General features: G+C 38.0%; 1 protein-coding gene across 4 annotated transcripts in view; it reads right to left on the reverse strand.

The window, feature by feature from the left end:
- The window catches only part of CACNA1C (calcium voltage-gated channel subunit alpha1 C), a 498,947-nt gene that overhangs the window by 401,348 nt on the left and 70,500 nt on the right, over positions 1–27,099 (reverse strand). For all 4 annotated transcript variants that reach the window (XM_052789484.1, XM_052789488.1, XM_052789485.1 and 1 more), the window contains exons 2-3: positions 22,274–22,610; positions 18,529–18,634 (exon numbers count right to left, since the gene is read on the reverse strand). In XM_052789484.1, coding sequence (XP_052645444.1) covers positions 18,529–18,634; positions 22,274–22,610 — 443 coding nt within the window. The remainder of the gene's footprint in view (positions 1–18,528; positions 18,635–22,273; positions 22,611–27,099) is intronic.

Consider the following 27,099-nt stretch of genomic DNA (forward strand, 5'->3'; position numbering starts at 1 on the left):
CACATAATTTATATCGCTAGTGACTATTTTTCTGCTAATGACTTAATTTAACTTGGAGAGAAAAATAAAAACCTTTTCTTCTGCAGTTTTAACGTACTCTTTTAAAAAAAGTGGTTATCAGTGTTTATACTCAGAGCCTTCTCAGATCCTATAAGTGTTATTCACATAATTTAGGTCATATAGATTTTTACTAGATTTATTTGTGTTGGTTGAATTAGGACTATCAGTTTGAATCATTTACCACAAAGTTTCAACTCATGGATTTTTATAACCATTTTATAACTCCTTTGTCCTATGTATTATCAGAGTCTTTTCAAAAGTGTATAATTAGTGTTCCTAATAGAACTGAACCGCTTTTCTTCAAATCACTATATTAACTATTATTAAAAATGACAAAGGCATTGTCATGATACATACACTTATAATCTACAAGTGGAAAATACTATAACCCAGATGATACTTCTATGGGCTCTGTGACCTTCTCTTGACATTGTTAAAATTGTTCTTTTGAAGAAGTAAGTGTCAAACAGGAGCTGATGCCTGTCCTAAATCCAGGTACCTAACTTAAATGCTGGAAGTGAAAGCAAACGTGGTAAAACAATTAGTATACTACTCATTTCCTTGTAAGTTGTGACTGGATGATTATTTTTTCATGACAGTTCTATACTTAGAAAAGTTGTGAAAATGGGAATGAAATAACAAGAAAAGTTCTGGTCAGATTTATAGGCCATAAAAAAAAGCAGCTTCATCAACATTTTCACACAGTGGTTGAACCTAGGGTAAGTCCAGGAAGAAGATCTGGTGACCTGAAGAGTCATTATAGGACACTCTTGATCCTATGATGTGATACATTCTTATGTTTCTCTCCTGTTTTGAATCTGAGCTTCCCAGAAATTCACTGATGCAGAAAGTGGTTCATGCTAATCACCCTCTACATCTGCTGATACAGAGAGAACAACAGCCAATTAGAAGTCGAGTAGATCCAACCACACATTATGTAACACAGCAGTTTTGCTTTGCCCATCTTTAGAAATTCAGAATTGCAGTTCCAGGTTTTACTAGATTACTTTAACATCCTCAGGAAATCAGTAGCAACCACTAGTGGTCCATAAAAGAAAACTTATCAACAAAAGATAAATTTAACAGTAAAATTTAACAGAAGCATGTGTATAGAGAAAAGGATCTGGATTTGGAAATGCATCAATGTCTGGATTCTAATGACATCCTGGTGATATATTAGTGTGCTAAAAAAAAAACCAAAAACATTTTCAGCTTCTTTTTATTGGCTTTCAGAATAATTTTGCTGAACTGTCTTCCTAGAGAATCTGAGAAATGCCAAACCCAAATGCAAAACCAGAAGGATATTTTCCAACATAAAGAGTCAGCATCCAGACCTTCAATTCAGACAACACTAGAGACTGACCTAGATGCTACAGAGCTGATCCCAGTCTAGTTCCTGAGCCCAGAGAAATTCCCTTTCATCACCAATATAGAGTGAACGCAATTGCCTCAAAGTTCTTACATACCCAGTTTTGAATGGGTTACAGTATGACCTCTGCACAGTTGGTGAACTGGCTAAGCCACCTTGGAAAAACATCAAACTGTGCTTGTGCTTCCTCTATGTAGAAAATTAAAAGACTAAAAGGGAAGCAGATCCTTGTTAAAAATGGGTAGAATATCGCTATGTGGTTAGAGCTGGCACCTGTTGATACTGTGCACAAGTAGTAAGCATAGCCTGTTCCTGTAAGCTGTCTTCTAAGAAAGTTCCCCAGTCAGGAACTTTATTGGAAAGACAGAGGATTCTGTTCAGGTAAGGTTTCTGAGGCCTTAGAGAGATCCATTTTTCTGATATCTGGGACACTTATATCTGGACTCAAACTTGCTAGGGAATTGATGAAAATAGGGACGGTATCTAGACCATGCTGCTAGGTCTGTTTTCCTTGGAGAGAGACTGAAATGTCTTGGGTCCTGCCATCTCCTTTATAGTCCTTGTATGTAACTCTCCACTGAAAACTCCTTGAAATAAAGCTACTGAAGGACATCATGAATAGAAAAAAAAAAAATGTCACAAGTCTGATGGTGAGTTATCAGCTTCTTTGTGACACTACATTGCCAAGACTCTAATGCAGGATTCATGGTGTCACTTCAGAGATTTCCAATTTCTCTTGTTTAACTGCAGTGTGAAAACAAAATTAGATTTAAGAAGATATGCTTTGAATAGAGGACTATATCACAAATAAATAAACCAGCATTGTGATGTTATCTGCCTCCCGCCCCCTCAATTTCTAGCTGAGATTGCCATCTCAGCTTAATACCACTCTTCCAACTCTCTGTACCATCCTGAGATGAAGAATTTTTGCTGAATACTCTTTCACAATTACTGAACTCCCAAAATGAAGACTACTTTCATCTTCAGTACCTTGGACAATCCATGACAGCATCCTGAAAGATTCAGGAAAGCACAGAATTTAGTGTAGCTGTTAGCAATGCCACCTTAAATATATCTGGACAGTGTTACCTCATGGCAGGAATCACTGGTGCTTTGGGTTTACAAACCACAGCTTTGATGACCAGCCTAATTAAGAAACCAATAAGGGGAAATTAAAGCGAAGTTCTTGGGAAGAGTTCTCCCATGTGGAGGGATGTGAAAGAAGAAAATTCCCTATGAATAGTTTTAACCAGTCACATTCAGGTTTCACTTCCCAAATTCATTCAGATCTAAGTCCACAATATGTATGAAGCCAAAGCTTACTACCAACAAATTAGCAATTTGAGGTAAAAGTGCATTTTCAGATGTCTACCTGAGTTTGGTGGCTCCTACATTGCTGTCTCAGGATGAGCTTCTCAGCTGACAACCTTGAGCCTTCCTCTTTCCTCAGATTTAATTACAATAACAAGCCACAAATCTTCAGCTTTACTTACAATTAAGTTCTGTTAAACCAAATTCACTAACAGGCAAAGACTACTGACCTTAAAAGACAGTTTCAGCATTATGAGTCTCAGGTATTCAAAATAGATTGGTTCCTTTTCTTTCCTTTCCCTCTATGCCACCAGAAGGTTGGCCACAAAACCATAAAACAAAAAGTCTTGGGCTCTTTCTGGATTTTGAATCCCAAAGTTCTGGTTTTCAGGCTTCCCCCCCCGCCCCTGAAAAAGGGTTCATCTAACTCAGTACCATGCCTCCAAGAGTGACCATAATCAAAAGCCAAAGGAAGATCAATGACAGGACAGGCATGTACCTCTCCTGCGTAAGCTCCCAGCCTTCAATTATTTTCAGCTCAGGGGATTTCCTCAGCTTGATGCAGTTTGTCTATTTATTAACCCTCAACCGACCTCTCTTCCAAATTCTTGTTCCATTCTCCCCTAGAGTTAATGTAACCTTTCTGCATTCTCATACAACAGTCATACTTCAGACTAAACCTCTTGATTGTTCATGAAGTAATGTCAGAGGGGAGCAGTACAGAGAATGAGTCATTTCTCTCTCCTGACTCAACTTTTGTCTGGGAATGCTATTCTCCTGTGAGGCTATAGGAAATAGGTGGAAACTACTGCTCCTTGCACAACTCAGTCAGCTCCCAAATGCAAAAATTCATTTTAATAAGCTAGCAAAAGAAAAAGCTTTATTGAAAGTCACAAAAGGCTTCTATGTGGTGGTCATTTTCCATCTTTAAGGTGTATAGACGTCTCTATGATTCACAGAAAGCAGACTGGAAAATGAACTTTTGCTCACTGAAATAAAACATCACTGAGTAGCAAGAAAAATTCTACCAAGAACTCAGTCTATTTTCCAGCAGTCCAGTCTAAGATTATTTAATACAAACTAGCTTCTGTTGTCACAGGATTATGAGTATTTCAGCATGAAAAAATTAATTTAGGGTGAGAAAGTCATCACAACCATCATATCTGATTCATGTTTAGCATAGACTATATCATTTCAAGTGAAGCTAGTAGTCTACTTCCTCCCCCCCCCAGAAAATGGTGAGGCAATGAGAAGATTTTAATTTTTAAGTAAAAAAAAAAAAAAAAAAAAAAAAAAATCCCTGTGAGAATACAGGGGTTTTGCTTTCCTCCTTCCTCCCTTCTCCCTGTTCTAGCACTCAGTGATGGAAGCATAGACAAGTATAAATCACTATATGCCATCAAGGCAAAATTGTCCCTGAGAGTCTGGCATCATGCCCAGGATTTTACTCACTCCATGACAAGTGGTGTTCTCTTCAGCTAGGATTTATCCAGCCTCATCAATAAATACCTCGAGCATGGTCATTTGATGGACATGATGAGATTAGATTCCAAAACATTTAGGGCTCTATATAGTATTTCACTATTGTAAAGAAAATGGCAAATATCCTGAAGCAGGAATGATTTTTTTTTTTTTTCTGGCATTAAATATCTGAACAAATTGTTGTACAATCCTTGTTGGCCAGGCATAACATGAGGGCTTTTTAAAATTCACTTGGTGCTTTTTTTCTATACATTATTTCTATGAGCCATTTTCCCCTCAGTGTTTGCTTTACAACATTACCGCTTTTCTCACTTATGTACGATGAGGAAGAATATGTTTTCATCTGTGTCTTAGAAAGCAAGACCTGGATTTGTTTACAAGCTTTCACTTCTTGCTTTTCTGATTCAGACCAGAGGATCTAAAATAACAGGTTTTAATATGGCAAGTAAATACAACAGACTCAAAGCCCACAATCACTCTCTCTTGCTCTCTAGTCCAATTAAAAGGTATTTACTTATAGCAGAACAGGATAACTCCATAATTACTTGTATACAACATGGGGCTCCAGCAGGTAAGATGAAGAGAAGATGTAGAGATATGACAGGAGTAGCCAAACAGCAGAAGAAACACAGCATATTGTTTGCAAGCTGTTTGGGTGAGACTTACTTACCAACTGAGATCAATTTGAATGCTTCTGATCTTGCTAAAGCAGTGCAAGCTTAAGAGTATTTATCAGAGAATTGGGAACTATTGAAGAATGTGTTTCAGCATAACCAAAAACAAAGGCATGTATCTGGGATCAAGGAATGTAGGCTAAACTTACCAAACCGTCATTACATACTGGAGAGCAACAGTTCTTCATGGTGGCTTCCAGATCACTTCCAAGGTCAACTGAACACAAGCATCAGGGCAAAGCTTTTGGATAAGATGGTTAATAAGCTTCTAGGATGCCCAAAGAAAAAACTGAACCAGAGAAGAGTTATTATCTTTCTGTGCTGTGCTAGTGAGAACATTATTAAAAACTTTATCTACCTCCAATGTCCATCCTTCAAAGATGATGCTGATGAGTATTTTCAGGAGAAAAAAAAACCCATAAGAATTATCATCACAAAATAGTGAAAACATAGAAAAAGTTATGGTCCTTATAATAGGGACAATTAATCCATGACTCAAGCATAATCTGTCAGAATTTACATGGAGTTAGGAAAGACATTTTTATTCTTGATGTGAATTTGTATAGTAGCAGAAGAATACATTGAGGAATGAAAAAAACCTCTACCTTTTTTCAGGTTACATTATTCTTAAACAGCTTTAAATTAGAATTGAGGTTGTCCTTTCAAATATGCTGTACACATCTTCCCTTTTCTTGATAGAGGAATTATTGCATGAATTTATATGACCAGCAGAATGCAAGACTAGATGCTTGAAATCACCACCTCCCACTTCACAATGTAGTCTGATCTATGGAGTTTACCTCCAAATTTGCATTTGTGCTCACCTCTGGGTCCTGCTATGGTCTAGTTCATTTGGTCCCTCCCTAGTCCCACAGAGTCAGACATACTTTCAAGGGATCATAGGCCACTTTATTTTAGGCAGTTCAATGAAAAAGGAATAATTTCAGCTCCCTATGGATTTTCATGCTTTCAAAAGGTTAAAGGCTCTGCTGAGCCCAGTTTGGCTTCTGGCTGAAACAGTAAAGGCACATCAGTTTCTACAGCCAGAGGCACACAGAGCAACATGGTTATCACCATATTTAGCTGCGTTCAGCCCTCTGTCCATATATGCAGATGCATCGATTAGAGGCAATTTGCAACACACTCCTGATCAAAGGTTAAAACAGTCACCCATGGGAGAACCGTGAAAGGCCTTACCTGCTCTGCCACTACTTCAAAAGCAAACAGCCTCCTTCCCTGCACAGACTGTCAAATGGACCTGCTACCCATCCCAGTGAGACAGGAGGGAAGGTGCAAGGGAGAGGAAAAGGCACTCCTACACACACAGCTGCTGCTGTGTCTGCATGCAGAGACAAGGGAGAAGCCTCCAGACTGGTGCCTGTTACCCTGAACGTCTGTGTCAGTATGAGTGTGTACTTCTGTTAGAGATGGGGAATGACAGGGACAAGGCCTACCTCTGACAATTACACAGCCTCTTGGTAACGTGAGTTGCTGTGAGCACCACCCAGAAACATCCATAACCCTGGCTCCCAAGATCTCAGAAGTGGATCCTAGCAAAGATGGAACCATGCTCTTCGTATGTTCTGCTTCAATGTATTAATTCAACAGAGGCTTTTAAAAAACACCAGGACATACTGAAGAACCAGTGATTCAAAAACCCTTCTTTGCAAATTATTATTCTTTTAAGAAAAGGAAAAATGTGTAAGTTATAATAAGCTATCATCCAATGAAACATTTCTTTGTATTTTATTGAAGAGCAGCAGCAGGCACACAGGCTGGGACCATGTTAGTTCAGGTCTGGATGGCGGAAGGGAGGAAATGAACCACAAAAAACACTGGCTGTTTTAAACACGCTCCTTAAGATTCATAGCAGAGCCCAACAATGTTACCTGCCTACCATGGAAAATGACTTGAGTAACCAAGATGAATAGAGCAGAGAAGCACATGAGCAGCAGCTTGAATACAAGCTGTGATCTCTCTTCCTCTGAAAGGGGGATCAATATCTCTGTGGTATCCTTTTTCAATACAGTATTGAAATGTGAAAGCAAAGGTAAACATTTCCAAAAGGAGCTGTCAGCCAGGACTATATTTATTTCAAGAAATATTTATCAGAACCATTTCCATAGTTGTATCAGCACTTAATTCTCTCAAATACTGCATTGCATTTTCCCTAGATTAGCTCCTGCTCTTTAAACCTTTAAAACGCTATGTCCCTCAGTCATATCCTCTGTAAGGTTACTGCTATGTACATGCTCAAAACTTAGCAGAATTAGACCTTCTGAGAGTTACAAATTCATTTCAGCATATATATTTTTCCTCCTCTTTTTCTTTCACTCCGTAAGATTTCAGTACAGAAAGATCATCTGAAAGACTCGAACACATTCTCATATTTCATAGCCTCTGAAAGGCTAAAACATTCAACTTTGCTTCATCTGTTTCTACCTTTTTCCCCTATGGACTGTCAAATACTTGCATGCAACACCCTGATGCTTCAAAAAGAAAACAAAGTAGCAGCACTACTGGTTTTATCATAGGGACAATGAAAATTGGAGACAAAATAGATTTGGACATTAATATTTATATCCAATATTAAAAAAAAGAGGCTGAAACTAGAATGTAATTTTCAAGTGTGTTGTAAAATGTGTTAAACATTTAATTTGAGTAAGTAAAAGGTAATGCTTGAGTTCGAACTGCTATAAACAAGAACTTACTTATGTCAGGATGAAAGCATCACATCCCTGAGATGGATAAAATATATGAGAAGTCAAATGAGAAGTGGGATACAGTGAAAATGTTAAAGAAGAGCTATAAAATGTTAGTGACTTGATTCACAGATAAAACTTGGTTCAGGTTGAATAAAGGAAGAATAAATCATGCTTAATGACTTATGCAAATTAGGATACAACTTGTTTGGTTTAAAGGAGATATATCAGTTTCTTGCTGGTAGAAATCAATGCATCATCAGGTGTACACCACCACTGCACATCCAGCCTGGATATCTAGATGCAGATGCCAACTTTTACCTACTGTTCTCCCAACTTTGACATACAGCACTGGATTTTATAGAAAACTCCAGATGAAAATATAGTACTGCTCCGTTACTATAGTTGTGCATGATTATTCAGTATTTGCACAAGCAAATGCTTAGTTAACTTCTTGGACTCAGAAGGCACCTGAGGCATTTAATAGAATTGGGAAGCTGGAAATCCTGTATTTCCCTCCCTTTGTTGTAAGGACAGCAGTGGCTTTAAAGAGCAGAGGCAGCAGATTTCCTCGTTCTACAGAAAAACAATCCTTAACAGTTAAATGCCCCAATATCTGTCACTACAGTGGTACAAATCTTACGTGCGTTTGAGATCTTATTTTGTCATTGTTATGATTTAGCCTTAACAGCTAAAGGAGGTGAATAGGAGCTGTTCATTCTCTTCGATGTTATTTCATCTTGCAGTCTTTCATCTGAGCCAACTACTCCTGAAGGGCATTGATGTGCCTTTTGTTCAGATTCAGGCATTATCTTGGTGACCATAATGACGAGAAGCTTTCTGTTTGTTTGTTTTTAAATACAAGTTTAGATTGTGAAACAATTATGCAACTAGATCTTTAAAAATCTTTTGTGACCACATGTCTGGCTGCATAATCTCATTTAAACAGTGATTCTTGTTTTAAAGTGACTCTAACAAACAATAAGGCCACACAAGGATAACAGCACTGTAAGTGGTTTTCAATGCATAAAAATAATAACAACAACAATAAAATAACACGCAAGTTCCACTTTTGTGTGAGGTTTTATATTTGAGGGTATGTAATAGAACTAAAACATTTTAAAATGCTTCAGATCAAAGAGTAATAGTAAGAGATTAAGCACATTTATTGCTAACTAGAAAAACATTTCAACATACCAGATGAAGATAATCATATGCAAAAGATGATTGCTTCAGTTTCTAATATAAGCTACCTAAGTATAAATTTTACAGGCAACAGACAATAGCAAGCCAGCAGAAGAGGAAGAATTCCAAAACCCCAAACTCTCAATCAATGCAAGTTTATCAGGACAGCCTGAAAAACAGTTGCACACTTGCCAACACAGCTAGTTGGGGAACCACATACATGCCACTTCTGAAAAGCTTATACTGTGGGAGCTGGGCATCTTGCTCCTGCCATTGCCAAATTCAGTGCATGGGGCTAAAGGTGTTGACACCACTGTTAAAGAGACTGTAAAGAAACTGTACTACCAGCAATCACAGGAAGGTAACAGTTTTCAAAGAGTGGGTATGCTCCTTTGGCCAGGTGTTCTGCATTAGAGCCTGGGGTCTGCATGGATAAGGTCACTATGAGCATCAAGACACCAATTTACATCATGCATGTATAAAACTCTACAGGTATACACCATTAAAGTGTTTCAACCAAGCAAAATATGCATTCCTTAGTGTCCCACAGACCATTACAGGTTATTAAGGTTATAGCAAAAGTTTATAAAAATACTGCAGTCCAAGGATGGTCCAGCTCCCTTGCCTAGGCTTAGGTGAAACAGAACTTGCTAAGGATGTCTTAAGGAGTTAACCTGCTGCACCAACTTCCCAGCATCTGCCAGAAATGCAACATACTGAAGAGATGTTAATGAATATCTCCTGCTGCTTACCAGAAGTCTTGCCCTAACTGGACTTCCAACGTCATATTCTTAATAGAGAAATATACAATAACAATGAAGAGCCTATGCTTATCAATGATAAGAAGAAAAGAGATTTTGTTCCATGAGGTTGTAGACAAACTCATTTATAAGTTGTCCAGCATTTCTCAAAAGTGAAATTCAAGGATGGTCTTGGCTTGCTTTGAAGTACAGGCTGTTTGTCATCCAGCCAGGAGGACTGAAGAGCTGCTATGACATACAGAACCTCATGTTTTAGGAGTTAGAAAACAAGGGAAAAAATAGGAGTTGTCCTCGAGAGGAATAGCCAGTTAAAACTTTGATGAACATACAAAACAATCTTCCCTTCTGGCAATTCTATGCCTTGGCAAGCAGCACACCCATTCTTTTATTTCTAAGGGAATTATGAAAAGTTGTTGGGTTTTTTTCTAGTTTGCACAAGTACAAGGAGTATTGTCTTTGGAGTCAATGATTTTGTCAGCAAAGCCCAATGTTCCAACAATTGTTTGTCAGTAGCATGCGCTAAATTAGTGGATGGATTTGGGTGACAGGAAAGTAAATGCCAGTGAAGTCAATGGGAAGTTTGCCTGACTGAATACCCAAGAATGTGGTATAATACAAACTATACATAAAGGAATCTAAAGATAATATGTAAAACCATCTATCGAATTTCTAGATAGGGATGCTTATTTCCTATCATTAAAAGGATTCCAATAAACTCACGAACAGAAGTCTAACATGCCACAGACTTAGAGGGATAAAGATACTTGTACCAAAAAGACAATACAAAAAGTACCTGTTATTTTGGAAATTTCCACTGCTTTTAAAAGACTGTTACTTTTGCAGGGGCAGGAATTAGACTACAGTGAAAACAACAGTACTTGAAAATCTCTTATTTGGCCTGCTTCCACATTTTTCTTGTCTTTCCTGAAAGGGGGGGGGGGGGGGGGGGGCAGAGTGGAGAAAGGCATCCTACGGTGAAAGTTTGGTAAACAAGAATGATTACCACCTGAAAAAAAAAAAATCTAAAACACAATTGATAAGTCAGAGATTTAGAAAGCTTACACATAAAGAAAGGGCAAATGGTAAATCAGAGCTGTCTAAAGAAATGGGATAAATGGCTTAATGTTTGGACTAAACCAATAAAGTTACCATCAATCAGAACCAAAATATATAGTTAAAATTTCAAAGTCACTTACACAGAAACATACAACCTGCAAATTTCAAGTTACTGTTTCATGGGTGTGGACTAGTTTATGTAACAGAATTTTTTTTTTCCACAACTTACACTTACAGTCCTACTGTAAGCAAACAGGAGTATCCATTTCTTCTATCAGTCTTGTGGCTGTTTGTACAAAGGTCCTTCCTCTGCAGCTCCTCCAAACCAGGACAGCCCTTGTTGAACAGTTGAACTTTGCCTCAAAGGCACGTATTTCACTTTCAAATCCTATTCTGAAACCTACTTTTTCCCCTTGGTCTGTATCTCTTAATCCTCTTCTCTTTACTACATTATAGACTGCATAATATAAATGTACTTGATATCATTACAGCATTATATATAATTCATTATTTAATTCTGAAAGCCTATTATGCCACTTTTCAATATCTCACTGATTCAGTGAAGCACCATGTTACATTTTAATATGGAAGATATTAATGGAGGTGAATCTCTAGCACTACTTCTGTTAAAGCTACCCAACAGTTTCCATTATTAAGGTACTGTTTTCAGCTGCTTTTAATTGTGATTTTACCACTTAATGCTACAGTTTTCCAGGCTGGTTTCTGTCTCAGGCTGAATATTTGTGCACTATTTCAGACAAAAAAGTTTACAATATCCATTGATTTATCTCAGTTTAAAAAAAAAATCTCAGCAACTATTTTCTTTAGTGATCATATTCTTTGCAACAAGGTCATATGAACTGCCAAATTAATGGCCTTTGTGTCAGGGCTGCATCTTTTGCCTCGCCTACCCACTTAAGTTTGGCCATATTGACTTTTAAAAACCTCCATCTGCACAGGCTCTACAGAGACTTGCTAAGACTTAACACCCAAACTGTCATTACAAACACTAATCAGGCATCTTACAGCTTCTGCAGACCAGAATGTATGTGTCACATCCACAGAGCTGAGCAAGGGCTACAAGGGCTTTCAAGGACCCATGTAATAACTGTTCTCAGCTGGTCTGAATCATGCTGGAATAAAGCAACTGAACTTCGAGTTGGGGCTGCTCTCTCAGTATTTCTACCACTGGTGTGCAGACATCATTGGGAAGAACACTACTGATTTCAAAAGCAAAAGGCCAAACCGGGGACACGCTCAGACTGGGAGACCAATTTGTTGAGAATGGAGTTGGAAAGTAAGAAAGAAGCTGCTGGAAGGAGCACTGGGATAGCTTGGTTACAGAGACCAGGTTTAAGAGCAGAAAGCAATTTAAGACTAGAATTAACAAGAGAAGTGGTCAGGGAGCCAAAGATGAGTGACAACAGCACTGAGATCAAATGAGAAAAAAGGTAAGTAACATATGAAACCACTATGGAGGGGACACTGCAGTTAGGAGGAAAAAGGGAAAGCAAAAGGGAAAGAAAAAGGGACAGGTCTGATGGAAGCTGGAGTGGAAGGAGAAAAATTACTTGGCAAAGCAAAGATAATGAGTTAAAAAAGCAACAAAAAATGGGGACATGCAGACATAAGAGATCCTAGAGCAGATCAAGACATGGTAACCAACAAAAAGTACAGACTGGGTGAGGACACTGGGACCACTGGTATAAAGGGAAGCAGAAGGCTGGAATTTGATTGGGATTCAACAGCAAGACCTGTGCAGGACAGAAAACTGCTAATGAAATGGTAGAAAAATAAGAAACCTGAAGTATGGACTCTAAGTCCAGTAAAGAAAAGGAACAGAAAAGGCAGAACTGAGGAAGAGTTATAGCTCAGACAACTATAGCTCAGATGAGGGGAGGTTCAGAAGGAGGCATTATTGGAAGAAAGAGCCAGAAAAAGCCCAAAAGCCTTTGGACTTCTCCAAAGAAGAGTCCTTTGAGTATATTCCTTTCCAGAGCCTAGAATAGAACCTGGCATTCATCTGTTGTGGGCAAACACCTCTGAATCCCTCCGCCAAACTTTCCCAATCCTATCTTCACCTGGTCCACACAGAGAACCACCTCTTACCACTGCTGATTACCCAGACAACTCAAGTGGCCAAGGCCTGCCCAGGGAACCCAACAGTTTTGGTCCTGTTAGCAACACATACAGGCGTTAAATCTCTGCTTTACCAGTTTCACCTTCACAAAGCCTAGGAAATGATAACACTATGTTAAAAGAAAGATACAAAGGCTGCAAATTTAAGCATCAAAAGTTGAGTCCCCCTCAAATTAATTCAACACACATGAGCAAATTGTGACAATGCAGTCCTACGCGATTCTTTGCGGAAATTAAAATCTGCCCCCACCAGTGCAAAGAAATGAGGCCTCCATCCTACTTTTTACCCTTCTTGTTCAGTTGACCACTGGCTTTGAATTGGTTGCTACAGATTTTATTCTTTTCTTGACAGTCATTTCTACAGCATCGCTTGTAATTGTCTGCATGGTGAAAGGCACTGACTAATTACCTTTACTGTGAAAGCAGTAACCAACCCACTTTACAGAAGGGAAAATCGAGACAGCAATTCACCCAGGGTGACACAGTTTGCCAACACCAGAACCAGCAGACAAGCTTGAATGTCTTCCTCTCAAACCCAATGCTTATTCTTCCACCCTGTCTGAGTATCAGCCTCTCTCTGCCAGAGACGGGGCTTCTGGGAAATGTTGAGCCTAAATTCCATTATATTCAACTTCCTTAGCATCACACAAGTCAGTGATTTGCAATCTTTCTGGAGAAAGTCCTCAAGGATTTTTTGGAACAAGCTCCTGTCTTCTTCTCATCCTGACTTCAGTCACTTTCCAGCCTCCTCAGCTCCCCTATTCCGGCTTCTGTCACTTACTCCTCACTTTTCAAATTCTATAACTTCCCCCAGCTGTAGCAATGCTGGCATGAGGCCCAAGCTAATAAACCTATCAGAGCTTATTAGCTTGGTATCCAGTCTATCCCACCCTGCACCTCACCCTTAATGTTAGCATATCTCATCACTGTATTCACTTACTAGTTGGGAACTGTCACACAGGAGGACAATAGCAATGACACAAGAGATCCAAAAGCTTTTGTGCAGTATTCTTCCTTATCCAGAAAAGCCATCCTTTCTTTTCCTGACCCCTTCACCCTCACTTTGCTCTCTGACGCTTTCTGACTTTGCACAAGAAAAACTGAGAGACTGCTCAATATGCTGACTCCAGAATTCTCTGGTATAAAAAAAATGCTGAAGTTTGTTATACCAATATCAGAAATGTAATATATATAGCCACATCCACACCTATTGTGTCAGTCTGCTGCAAATGCAAAAAGATTAAAAACACTTTCTTCTTTTCTGAACAGGAATCACCTGCTCAACTGGATACTACCATAATCACCAGTTAATAAAGCAGCCATACCTTCCTGAAAGACAAACGCCCTTTGAAAGGCAAGCCCCTTTTCTGTAGGCAGGCATTCCCACAAACACCGGCTGGCACAAGCACTGACAAGCAAGCAGAAATCCCATCTTTCCTTTCACAGGGTCCTGTTTCAGGTTTAACAAATTAGTCTGAAGTTGACATCCCATTATAAGCTCATATATAAACACAAGAGATCTTTTTTTAAATTTAACTAGTGTACAACAGGATTTCCTTCCTGTAATAAGGACAAGGGAGGGAAAGCAGAGCTATCAAAACAACACAAGGAATCTTCTCCTGCTATTTATCCAAAGCATAAACAACCGACTGAGTTGCCTTCCTCAGAACGTGTTGTAAACCTTGGTCTTAACCTCATTATGTTATCGCCATGCTGCGACATTGACCAGGCTTGTGCCATTTGCAATTGCCAGTAAAGTGTCGGAAGCATTTTCCTCTCAGCTTCCTATCTTAGGCAGCCTATAGTTTTATTCCTAAATGTATGTTATCTCTGTTCTAATGCATAATTGCAGGGATAACAGCAGAAAGCCTCCATATCAGTTACAGCCTCTCATGCAGGCTAACTTTAATTCCCCTCAAACAAGCTCCAATATTCCTGACTGCATAAAGAGAACACATAACTGTTCTTTGTACAGGGTCATGCATGAGCTTTCTTCACTTGTAAATTTAAGCAAAAAAGCAGAGTTCCTTAATACTAAAAAAATGTTGCGCCCAATACAACTCCCCTCCATTTGTATGAGTTCAATAGTTTTCCAGTGAACACAGTGCAGAAGTAAAACATAAAAACTGCTGAAGCCAATTTCAAGCATTTGTTATTACCACATTATATTGTTCTGGCATTTTTCTTAAAGCCAGCGACAAAGACACTGCAGTGAACATAACAAATATGAAATCTGGGTTTTAGTATAAATGTGCATTTGAAAAATGAAAGTGCTTCACAGTCCAAGTTACCATCCCTAGACTTGATAAAATGGCTTGAGGATTTATAGGAATTATTATTATTAAGGAAGCCAGATTGCAGAGAACCAGTCAGAACACCCATGTGGTATTTGGCCTAAACTTGTAATACATAACAGCTAATCACAATTCCTCGCTAGCACAAAAGGGAAGGAATTATTTATTGGACTCTTCTGTATTTAGTTCCAATGCCCATACTAATTACTGTGGCATCATATCAAATAGGTTTTGCACCTAAAGACAAGGCTTATTAAAATGGATATATGACTATAGGTTACTGGTTTTGTACAGGCAAATGAGGCATGTGTCTCCTCAAGACTACTGTGGAAGGCATACAGCAATCAGTATGCCCTATTTGATCAATGGCTGATCGCATCTGTGAAATTCATACAGAGCAATTACTTATCAAAATATTATTTAGCTATCATTTTTCTGCTTTTACAAAGAAAAGGAAAGAAGCCACTCACAATTCAGAATTGCTTTCTCTTCTCTAACCACCCTCTACTCCATTAGCTTGTTGAAAACAACTGATTGAATTTTTACCTTAGCCCCCAAAGAAAACCTTGTTTGAAACCTTAGAGATGAAACCTTAGAGAAGGAATACTTAGGACCCTAAGGGAAAAGTGGCAGCTTATAGGAAAACCGTTGTGTCATCACTTTCAGACCTTGTAAAACCCTTACTATTCATCATATGTTTTCTGTAGATAGTCTCTTCATGTCTCAGGAAGTTAGAGATGGCTCAGGAAACCAGGAATGTACAAGTTTCTATGGTAGCTTTACCCCTAAAAAACTAAACTGCAAAATGGAAATGAATCGAGTTCTTACACAAGTGAAATTTTCTTCTGGGCAGCTAGCAGGATTCTGTATACATTCAGTCAGACTCACACTTCTGCACAGTACACGCATCTGTGCACGCTGTTAACCTGCATGCACACATTGCAGACATACACTCCTTTCCTGTTTCAGATTATAGCCTTTGGAACTCTAGATTTCACGGCTATGAAATAAATCTGATTGCAAAATACATGCTTACAAGTAGAAAAAGAGAAATTAAAAAAATCAAGTGAGTACATGAGCTTTTATAGGAACATATTATTACCCCCAGATTCTTTCTAGTCCCTTCTATGTACAGTTTGGGTCTTTGAGAGTAAGGTCCCACTCTTCTGCAATTCCTGCCATCTGGAATAGCTTTCCTTTAACTCCACGTTTCATCTATTCTTTCATCCCATTCCAAAACACAACTGACAAAATTTTTCACCCTTATCTTCCACTTCCCCTCCCTATTGCTTAGTACTTTATTAACTGATCACAACATACAACTCTTCACAATTCTGTAAAATGTTCTCAAATGCAGAATATGACATATACTCAGAAAGTTTGTTTCCCAACAGCAGTATATACATGCCAAGATATATGTATATCACCCTGAGAAAACAAACAAAAAAAACCCCAAAACACACAAAACCAAACAACCACAGCCACAAACAAGGACTAAGAGGAAATCACAGGACTAAAGGCTAATGAGCAGTCGGAGCTCCAGGGTTTGATCTATAGTGTAGAATAGAGTCTTAATTCCACTAGTGCAAGCCCACCATGGGATACTAAGTATCCCATTTTCCATTTTTAATTACTTTTTCCATTAAGACCCAAAGAACAAAGTGAGGTCAAGCAGACTCCCCATTTTACTTTCTTCTCCCCTCACTTCTGTGAAACAGCTATTTATATAAATGAACAATGCCTCTTCATCCTAAAGGCTATAACATTTCTAAACTTTCCCAAGATGGTAATTTGGCTTGGCTGTTGTTTCTTTAAATCCTACTCACAAATAACATGAATGTTTTGATAAGTTGACCAAATGATGCAAAAGATGTCTTAGAAAACAGATGCAGAACAGCAACAGCTCACGAGGTGCATATATTTTCTGATAGTAGAACAGTTTCAATATACCTCATTCAATTATGAATATACTCCCAACCTAGTATTAGCCAGCAGTCTCCTCACTGAAATAAGGCAAATATCCACATCCAATTAAACTCAAGACAAATTAAGAGTCCTCTAACCTTCAACTCTGCTTCATTTCCTTTTTCAACCTTGCAAGTCAGAACGTGCAATAAACAACTTACTGTCTTTTATAGCCAGAGGATCAAGTGAATCTGCTTTATTTAATAAAAGATAGTAATTTTTGAAAGGTGCCATACTGAAGTGTTTCAAACATACACACCACAATTCATCATTGTTTAACACTAAAATCAAGCTAACAAAGAGATAGCAGCAAAAGAGAAACAAGACCAACTCACATATTCTGTAAGTATAGAAAACAGTTAAAAGTTCACAATCACTTATCTCCTCCTGCTCCTATTTTTAAACTTCTTTACAGAGTTGCAGTGGAAGAGCACTACGCTACAATTTTTTTGTTAGTTTTTTTGTTTTGTTTTTAAACACAGAAGTACTGTTCCAGCAAAATCCTGAAGTTCCCAAATTGTTTTATACAACTTCAAGAGATATTTAATCAAATGACTGACTTCCAAGAACAGCATGCATCATTTTAATTACAATGTCTGTCAGCCATCCCAATTACCCCTACTTTGGAAGTATGGCTTTTGTTTTCCTCCTCTGTTGCTCTAAAATTTCTTATGTCTCAGTAAATTTTAATCAGGAAATAGCATCCCAACTCAAACTCTGGAAGCAAGTTTTCATCCTGATCCAACCGGACAAGTAGGAGATTTGTTCACATATTTGAGAGGAAGAAAAATGTTTTCTGCCAATTCAGTGAATTGCGTTCCAGAGCTGTTTTGTGTTGTTCCCTTACTGAACAGAATTCTTTGCTATGACTTCATGCCAAGCCAAAAGTAAACACTCTCGCCTTTTTATATGGACAGATCTATCCCAAACTACCAACATTAGCACCAGTGTTAACAGAGGAAAAGCTATATTCCCCCAACGGGGGGGGGGGGGGGGACGGGGGACACGCGATGGACCAAACAAACAAACAAAACCCACACAGCACACCAAAAAAAACAAACCCACAAATATTGTTCAACCAAACATGTGTGTCTGAAATGCAAGCATTAATGTACTTTCTAGAAATTAGTCATCAAGCTGTGTTCTCATGTGTCACCTGGGAGGAAGACAGAATCAATTTCACAATAGCACTTTGAGACAAAAACCACCATATAATCCATGATTAAAAGATTTCTTCCACAAATACCTGCAGTTTAAAACTTACCAAGCACTTTTGCAGCATGCAGAAATTTGTTAACCAAAACATCACATACAGCACCCGCACAACTTTTGGAACATTCTTTTCTAAAGCCAGCTCAACTGAAACAGGTGCTAACATGAATAGGAGACATAGCACTCAAAACCAGTTTTTACTTTATTATGTTATCATCTTTGGAGGATATATTTATGTTCCCTACCTTCAACAGTCTCTCTGGTCACTTTTTACAAGGACTTTCAAAATAGTAAGACTAAACACCATCAAAGACTTACCAGATTGGAATTGGTGGCATTGGAATCATCTTCTGGAAAGGGGATATAGATAGCTAAGGCCACACAATTGGCAAAAATAGTCAGTAAAATAATTATTTCAAATGGTCTGAGGAATGGAGTTAAGGAAATTGTTCCAAACTGTGCACACACAAATAAAAAAAAAAAAAATAAAAGATTTATAAGAATTCTGTTTAAAGAAAACATTCCAAGCCCCTTATATTCTGAAAAGAAACATATGCCTTTTTAAGTGCTTTTAGGAGGTCCCAGCCAAGAATCTTCCTAATATGTCAAAAGCAGTGTAGGCCAGTCGCGTGCCAGAGTAAACACAGATTTCTTAAAAGTTTTTTCTTCTTTTATTTATTTAGATCACATTTTCCCTATTTTCCTTTAAGTGTGGCTGCACTATTTTTAATAACAGAAGCCTGTTCTAGAAGGACTGTCATCTTTCCTCTTATGATTAGTTTCTCTTGCTCTTTTCCATCTGCATTTACAAACCCTGGAATAGTTTTAACAAAAGTTTTGAGGGTTTTTTGTTGTTGTATTTTTTCCCCCTTTCTCAATCTCTCTCTCATATCTCAAAGTTAAATGCAAGGGCCCAAGAAATACATGCATACATTCAGTTAGAAGATGTTTAAATGATGATAAAGTTTGTTAAGGCAAAAAATCATGGCTTTGTCCAAAATGTGCTTATACTGCAAATTGTCGTGTATCCTTGTTTTGCTTTAAAATTATTTGAGGGAGTATTTCTTTTTCTTTTATTTGCATTTCATTTGGCATCATAGGGAAAACAAACATGTATATTAGGGACACCAGCAAATTAAGAGTTCCTTATGGCAGAGAAACTAACACCAATTCAGGGGCATTTCAGCCCAGTATCAACCTTATCAGGGAAAAAAAACCCAAACATTTGGGATGTTCAACAAAAAAATCCTGCACAACCTTGATGCCCCAATGACTGTCCATTGGAATCAAAGGGCATTTTCTCCTTACCAATTTGCTGGCACTGTACTTCATCTACTTTGGTGGACTCCTTAACCTCAATTGCTGTAAAGTGTCTCCAAACAGACTAGAAACCAGATTTATAGTCTGTCTACATTTACTTGCCTGCAAGAATATCCTGGAGACTAGCTCTGGGATAACTCGCCAGTACTCTGGAGGGGAATGAAGAACAGGATAGGACAGGGAGAATGCCAAGCATAACCTGTGCCATAGAGTGCATTTGAGCATGAATTTATCTACCATGGGACTGGCTTTGCAGCGCTGCCAAATGTCAACACAGCATGTATGATTTTGGTCAGCAGACTACTGTTCTCAGCAGGTTTTAGCAGGAAAGAACTGGAGATCAGGATGTGCAGCAGCCTGAACTGCAACATATACATGCACCTGACCACTGTTTATGCTCAGATACGTTCTACATTTCACATATGGAAGAGTGAAAAGGTTCCAAACTCGCCAGACTACTGTGCTTAAACCTATGAATAACAGGAGTTACATGATGATATGGAGGAAGAAGAGCAGATCAGGGTAAGTAGATTATATGTGAAATCAACAGGACTTCTCAGATACCTCAAGTTGTATATATAGTGTTTACTGCATAAAGACCTGAATTTCCATAGGCTTTCTTTTTCTTAATCACTTCCTTCCTAGACTTTTTGGTTTTGACAGGATTATTATCCATTAACTTAGCACTGTTTATGCATATTTTCTTTTACTTCTAGTCTCTTTTTGCACTGTAAAAATAAAATGGTATAAAATCTACAAATACACTGCACACATTACAGAAAATTAAATACACAGCTAAATCTTTGCAAAATAAAGTAATTACTTGATTTCACTTTTTCTTATATTCAATTGCATCTTCAGGCTCTTAACACTATAATATTTGGGTAAGAAACACCACAGAAGTACCATTTGATATTTGTTTAATACCTACTATGCTTAGACTTTAGTGGTTCAGCAAATTAAGCTAAGCTTTTCTCAGTAGTTTTTAGCAATTAGGAAAAGTCAGAGTACAGAATAAAATTACACTTTATCACAACCCTTTGATATTGTTACTTGTCATTGAAGTGTTTCACATTTATAAACACTACATCTCCAATGAGAGGTTCTGATGGAAAAAAAAATATTTCCATCAACTCACCTAAAACCAAACAAAACCAAAAAATGCAAGCATCAGCTTATTTGAATTGCTTTAATCACATTGTTTTGTCCTCTCTTGATCTCAGCAGTGCTGTATCCTGTTTTACAACACATCATTCCCATCATTCATTGCTGATCTTATTCATTTATCAAATGTCACTCTGTGCTTTTTCTCTAAAGACGTGGTTTACTGGGGTGCTGGCAAGTAAACCAATATTCAGCTTCATCCTGTTAGTCATCATCCATCATCTTATGCTTAAAGTATCAGAGCTATGCCAGAAGGGATAAAAAGTAGCAAACTTAATCAGGGGGATTAAAAATTAGCATCTGAAGAAAGGAATAGGCAGGCAGGTAGTTTAAGGACATCTAAGAATTGACAGGAGCATTTTTAACAAGTTCTTCATCTGAAAAATATGTCCATGTCAGCAAGACCCAATATACTCATATTCTGTTTTCATCTTTCTAACATCCCACCAGACACCCAAAGGACCAATATTATCACATTGTCTTAAATGCCATCATTCATTTTTTATCATATTAACTACTGCCAAGTTCTGTACTGCCTTCCCTTGACATGCTTATCTATCCCTAACAACATGTTTTTTCTTTTGTATTTACTGAAGAACCCTATTAGCTTGTGATTTACTGACAATTACTGTTCTGGGTTAGTCTTGGTTTCTCTTTGGGGAGGCGAGGAAGGTATATTTTATTTCAGTTTGTGTTTCACGCTAAGTTCTCAAATTCCAGCTTGTGCTGATCAGACTTGGGTGACTAAAAAGGCTTTGCTCCTTCCACATGCAGAAGCCAATGGCCAAACTCTTAGTTACTTTCCAGGGAAGCAGCACTGACTCCTACATTCTGCAGTTCTGTGTCAGCTATTATCATCTATCATCTGTGGCACAGTCTGTCTCTTGTTCAGACTACTAGATCTGGCCCTGTACTGCATTTGTACATGTTGCAGGATTACTTTAACTGTCTATCTTTTTCCCTGCTTCCAGATAACCAGTATCTCTTACCATACATTAGTGAGCCTTATTAGTTTAAGTGGAATTCCAATATAATTAACAGACCTTAGCCCTGTTTCAGGGTCTTATTGCATACGTTTGGGGTTTCTTATCCTCCTTTTGTCCCAGTCTTTCCTCCATACTGTAGAAAGTGTGATGCCACGTGTTTAACAAAAAGCATATGATGCAAAGTACCTGAGCTGTTTGACTGGTGACACCTCTTTAAGTGCTTGCAAAAAAAAAAAAAAAAAAAAAAAGGGAAAGACAGCAGCTGCTGTCAACCCCATAGTCAGTTCAGTTCTGGCCTCAGATATCTTGCGTATCTCCCATCAATGTCAGCCTGGGCCATGTGTTTTTAAAAGAGCAGAATCCAACCCCTAACCTTTATCATTTAAACTTCTAGCGGTTTCTTACACAAGGGTAAATTTAAGGCTTCAGTCCTAAACTTTTTTTCCCCCCAGCATAAATGATCTCAGTTAAGACATCAAAAACTACTCATGTACTTTACATTCCCAGTGGTGCCTTTCAACTTAATGTATTGATTTCTTCACACTTACGAATAGTGCCTGATGTGCACAATTCACTGTTTTCCAAATGAGAACATCAAAAAAGGATATTTCCATTCGACGATGCTGATGCATGCCCTCCGGATGGGATTTTTCAGTGTTAAACACAGCAGTGCCCGGGGAGGACGTGTAGCTGTGGTGGTACCCTGTTTTTTCTGTTTCCCGTACTGCTGCCGTTTTCTCTGCGTGGAGCTAGCTGTGGATATTGTTGCATTGCCAGCACTACCCATCAGTTTGGCTTGCCTGGCAGCATCAATTGCAGCTTGCCAGGACAGAGCTGCCCCTGGAGTAGGGATGTGCTCTGGGGCAAGCCCTGCAGCTGCATTGGCATTCATGTTGGCATGAGCTGGACGGGGACTCCCATAGTTGGAACCTGTGAAAGGAAGAAAACCCAGAAATTTGTGAAGACATTTTTTAAGCAGCAAAAAAGAGAAATAGGGTTTTTAAAAATCTTAAGTATCAGTAAAATCAAGAGCTAAGGTTAAGGATAAGTGTAGGGTATCCACTTACGACCAGCTTGTTCCTCCAATTCAAGCTCTTCATTTTGAAGTAATACTACTATGCAATCATTCATCTTGCAACAGTCTCCCAACAAGACCCAATGGACACTGAGCTGTTAGAAGTGCCTCCAATCAATACAATCTCCAGGGATTCACAGAAAAGAAACTGTCCTTCTTTTACTTTTTTACCCACACATTTTGCAAGTTGGATTGTTTGAAAGCTCAAAAGGTGAGGCTAGTTCTCATCACTTTATCACACAGACATGCAGCACTATGCTATTTAGTATGTGGCAAAGCACCCAAATGAGATTCTCAAGTCCTATCATAAAAATCCTTAAGTTTTCAAGATAACCTCAAGGTAAAGTGAAATTTTAACAGTAAGGTTAATTCTCTCTGCAAACAGTACATATATATAAGCCTAAGAAGAGCCTGACTAGAAGGTACGCTGAAGCAGAAACTGGAACACAAAGGCAGAGTTCATGGCTTTTGTGCTCTATACGGTGCTGTGCAGATAGTTTAAGCCAACCATCACATATTTAGAAACTAGAACTGATTCCTTATCCTGATAAGCTGATTTTAGGATAGACGAACTATTAAAATCAATGGAGTAACACTTACTTAAAAAGCGTGTATTAACAAGAATGCTAAGACCTAGCAGTCCCAAGTTTCACCTCTTTTAGCCAAAACTGAGAGAGTATATGCTTTTGCCCAATCATAATAATAGAACATATCTATCTGGTCACATGTATCTGATATTTAGAAGGTCTTAGCGCTACAAAAAAATGAAAGTCACCCTTTCAAGCTAGTACAATTGTTCCATTGTTTCAGTAAAGACAGTTAAGTCACCTGTGCCTCTTCAATGAGGCTTTCTCAGCAACTCAAAACTTCAATCACTTCAAAATGAGTGAATTTTGAAGCTTCAAAACCAATTCCCTTTCTCTTTGGAATACATTTCAATTGAGATATGTGAGAATTTGTGAAAGATTAACTGAATTTTGCCACAGACACTTCATAGAAGAAAATATAAGCCATGTTAGAAAAGTGCAACATAAAACTTACACAGAGTCACAATTTTAATTAGGCAGATCATCTTGTTTATATATGTCCTATATAAGATTTAAGAGACTACTTAAATTTTTTGTGGACTTCTGAGTTTGCCTGTGGCCCATATGTTGAGATACAGGTAAAAGGAAGCCCAAATGATCTACATATCTTATTCCTTCACAGTCTATGAAACCAGACTTCAGTTTCAAAACACTGCACACTCGAGAGATTTTGTTTCCCCTTCAGAGGCTATGCTTCAGAAAGAGTGTACATGCAAGGGGCAGGTAGTAGAAACCCAGTAAAGGAGTTAGATCACCTTTTATTTCAAAGCAAGCTCAAAGTCTGCTACTGACCATGTTCAGCTTCAGAATAATATAGAAATAGGGTGAACTAGATCAGATGGGCTCCTATAGACTGCTAGACAAAGCAAACAGAAGACCACGTGACACTCCACTTTCCTTAAAATATCAGATGAAAGACATTCAAAACCAGGAACTGGCAAACTGTTCTTGAACAGAAATAATTACCCAAGATGCATACTTCATAGCTGGATGTACAGTGCCAAGATATCACAGCAATGACTGCACTACAAATGAATTAAAGCAAGTAGAATAAATACAATTACATTGTCACACAGAGTGCAACAGGATATGCGTCTACCTAGAAAGCATGCAAGATTTTCAAATTCATCTCACGGAATCACAAGGAAGGACATGATGGAGTCGGATGTTATTTTATGTCAGGCATTGCCTTAAGATTTCCAGGCTGTTATAGTTTCATTGCATAGCAAGAAAATCTAGAGCTTGTCTCTGCTTACTGAAAAACCTGCTAGTTGCAAACCAGCCAAAGGAAGCTGGTGAGTAATATGACTCTGATATGTGAAAGGGAAAGCTGAAAGAAACAAGAAATGGGAAATAGTTAATTCACATCCCTCAGATTTTGAAACTGAAGAAAAAGAGCTTTCAGAATCGCACAGGCTAAGCAGATTTCCTCGTGAAGCAGGCAATCAACTGGCAGAAAAACTTAGTTAGTTTTCTAAGACTAAGCAAATTGTACACAGCACTACTCATGGGATACATATTTATTTTCAGACTAGTTCCAGATGCAGTTTTTCTCTTTAGCGTCTATTTGACCTCCCCAGCCTGAGGCATGCTGGAGAGAAAAATAAATGGAAAATTACTCTAATTATTCTCCAACTCCAGCTCCTCTTTAATACTGACCCATTAGAGTGGATAAGAAAGATGTGTGTGTTTTCCAGTTAAAGCAAACTTGCTGATCCATTGCCACTGTGTTCTTATCATGCTGACTAGACCATGTGGTCCTGAAAACAAACAGCTGCTGCATCTTAATGAAGACTTTTCTGCAATTTGGGAATGTATCAAGTTTCTTCATTATTATTGCTTATTAGTTAGGTTTCACATGAGGATTCAAGTCTACGCATTTTGACTTTGATGTGCCAGCAAAGTTAAGGATACAACTTGTGGTGGTTGCATTGCTTTTGCTTCTACTATGATCACCAGTCCCATAAAAAAGCTCTTTGTCCCAAATTAATTTCAAAAGATGAGTCAGTAATGACAGATTTATATTAACAAATATTACAAATATTGATTACTGATAAGGATCTGTCTGTTTTATGAAGCTCAGAGGGTGCAGACTCTATCTGTACTAAATAACTAATGGCAATGACAAATTATTTGATCTACAGGCAGTTTATAGAAATAGCTTAAATTAAAGAATGAAGCTCACACAGCTTCACGGAAAGTACATTCAAGAACTGAGCAAAATATTTTCAAGATGGCATAGCCAAAATTTCAGGGAGAATGAAATTCTACCCTATAATCTAAATGCTTAGTGCTAATTCCTAGGAAGTAAGCAGAACAAAATTCATATTGAACTTGTGAGGCACCATGCTAAATTTCACCTATGGCACTCATTTCTCCCCACCACAAAACTTTGCTGTAACCTGAGAACTGCAGTTACTAGATTTGCTACTTTCATTTTGCAATGTAGCAGTTAAAATACTTCACTCAATTTCCCCTCTACAAATAAAGTTTCCCAATACCTAAATCACTTTAATCATATTTGTTTATGCTGTTGTTAAGCTGGAAGTTGACCAGAACTGGGAAATGGAGATTCAGCCCCCACCCAAATGCAATAACTCACTAAGCACTGTGATCCACAGCATCATCACCCTGATAATCCCTACCACCCTGTAGCAAGAATTTGTACCGTTGACTATGTCCAGCTGGTGTACAAAACTCTTCTCTCTCAAATATTTCTGTGCTACAGATCATGAGTTTAAGCATTTGAATAGCAATTAAACAGAAAAGTCCATATAAGTTAACAAATTTGATTACAAAGTCTTTGGGAGAGACTTTTATTTCTGCAAAAATGCAAAGTTGCAGAACTACTTCAAATGCAGAAACAACAGAAATACAGGTCTCAAAAATCAAAGTTAGAAAAGCAACAGATAAGGTTGCTATACAACAGGACATGCACCGTGTTGCACAAAATACCTGATATGTAAGCTTACAACTAAATTACCAAAATGGTCATCACCAAAATCACTGTTAAAATATACAGTGATCATTAATACCTTTAAGTGCTATTTGCATTCTCATAACATCTATCTGTAATCTGCACCCACCTATTAACTATCCCAAAAGCATCATTAAAAAAACCAAAACTAAGCAATGACTATTCTATATGAGGAGTGGGCAAGTTAATGACACAATGGAATTGCAACTTTTAAGTTTCTTGACTTCATCTATTTAGCCATACATTTATTTTAGAGGAATTTGTGCTTAGATTAATTCTTTAAATTAAAATAGAGCTATGCCAATGTGCAGTGTCACCATTCTTTTATTCCATCACTTTAAAAACAACAGAATCCAAAAAATGCAAACCTTGAAACTGTTGCACAACTGTATTTTCCCCCAAAGCAGAGAGATGGGTACAGTAAAAGAAAAAACTTGTTAAATAATGTCTTAACTGAACACTGAAAGAAAGGAAACAAAGTCAGAAACTGGTCATACTACTAAGATCATGTGTAAGACCAATTCAAGCACACAGAAAAAAAAGTTACAGAAGACCAAAGTGAGAGGTCCCTGACAAGAAACGTCAAGAATAACACACACACAAAAAAAATCAGTGTACGAGATGATCTGTTAATAAGAGGAAGAATGTGGAAAACATCAATCTATTAACCAATGGAAAAAGGAGAGCATTTGATAGATGATTGTAAGAAGGCTTAAGTGTTACATGACCTTTTTACATCAATTTTTACTAAAGAAAAATCCATCAAGAGCAGGTGACTAG

The sequence above is a fragment of the Harpia harpyja genome, chromosome 6, assembly GCF_026419915.1.
Source record: "Harpia harpyja isolate bHarHar1 chromosome 6, bHarHar1 primary haplotype, whole genome shotgun sequence".
Classification (NCBI taxonomy): Eukaryota; Metazoa; Chordata; class Aves; order Accipitriformes; family Accipitridae; genus Harpia; species Harpia harpyja.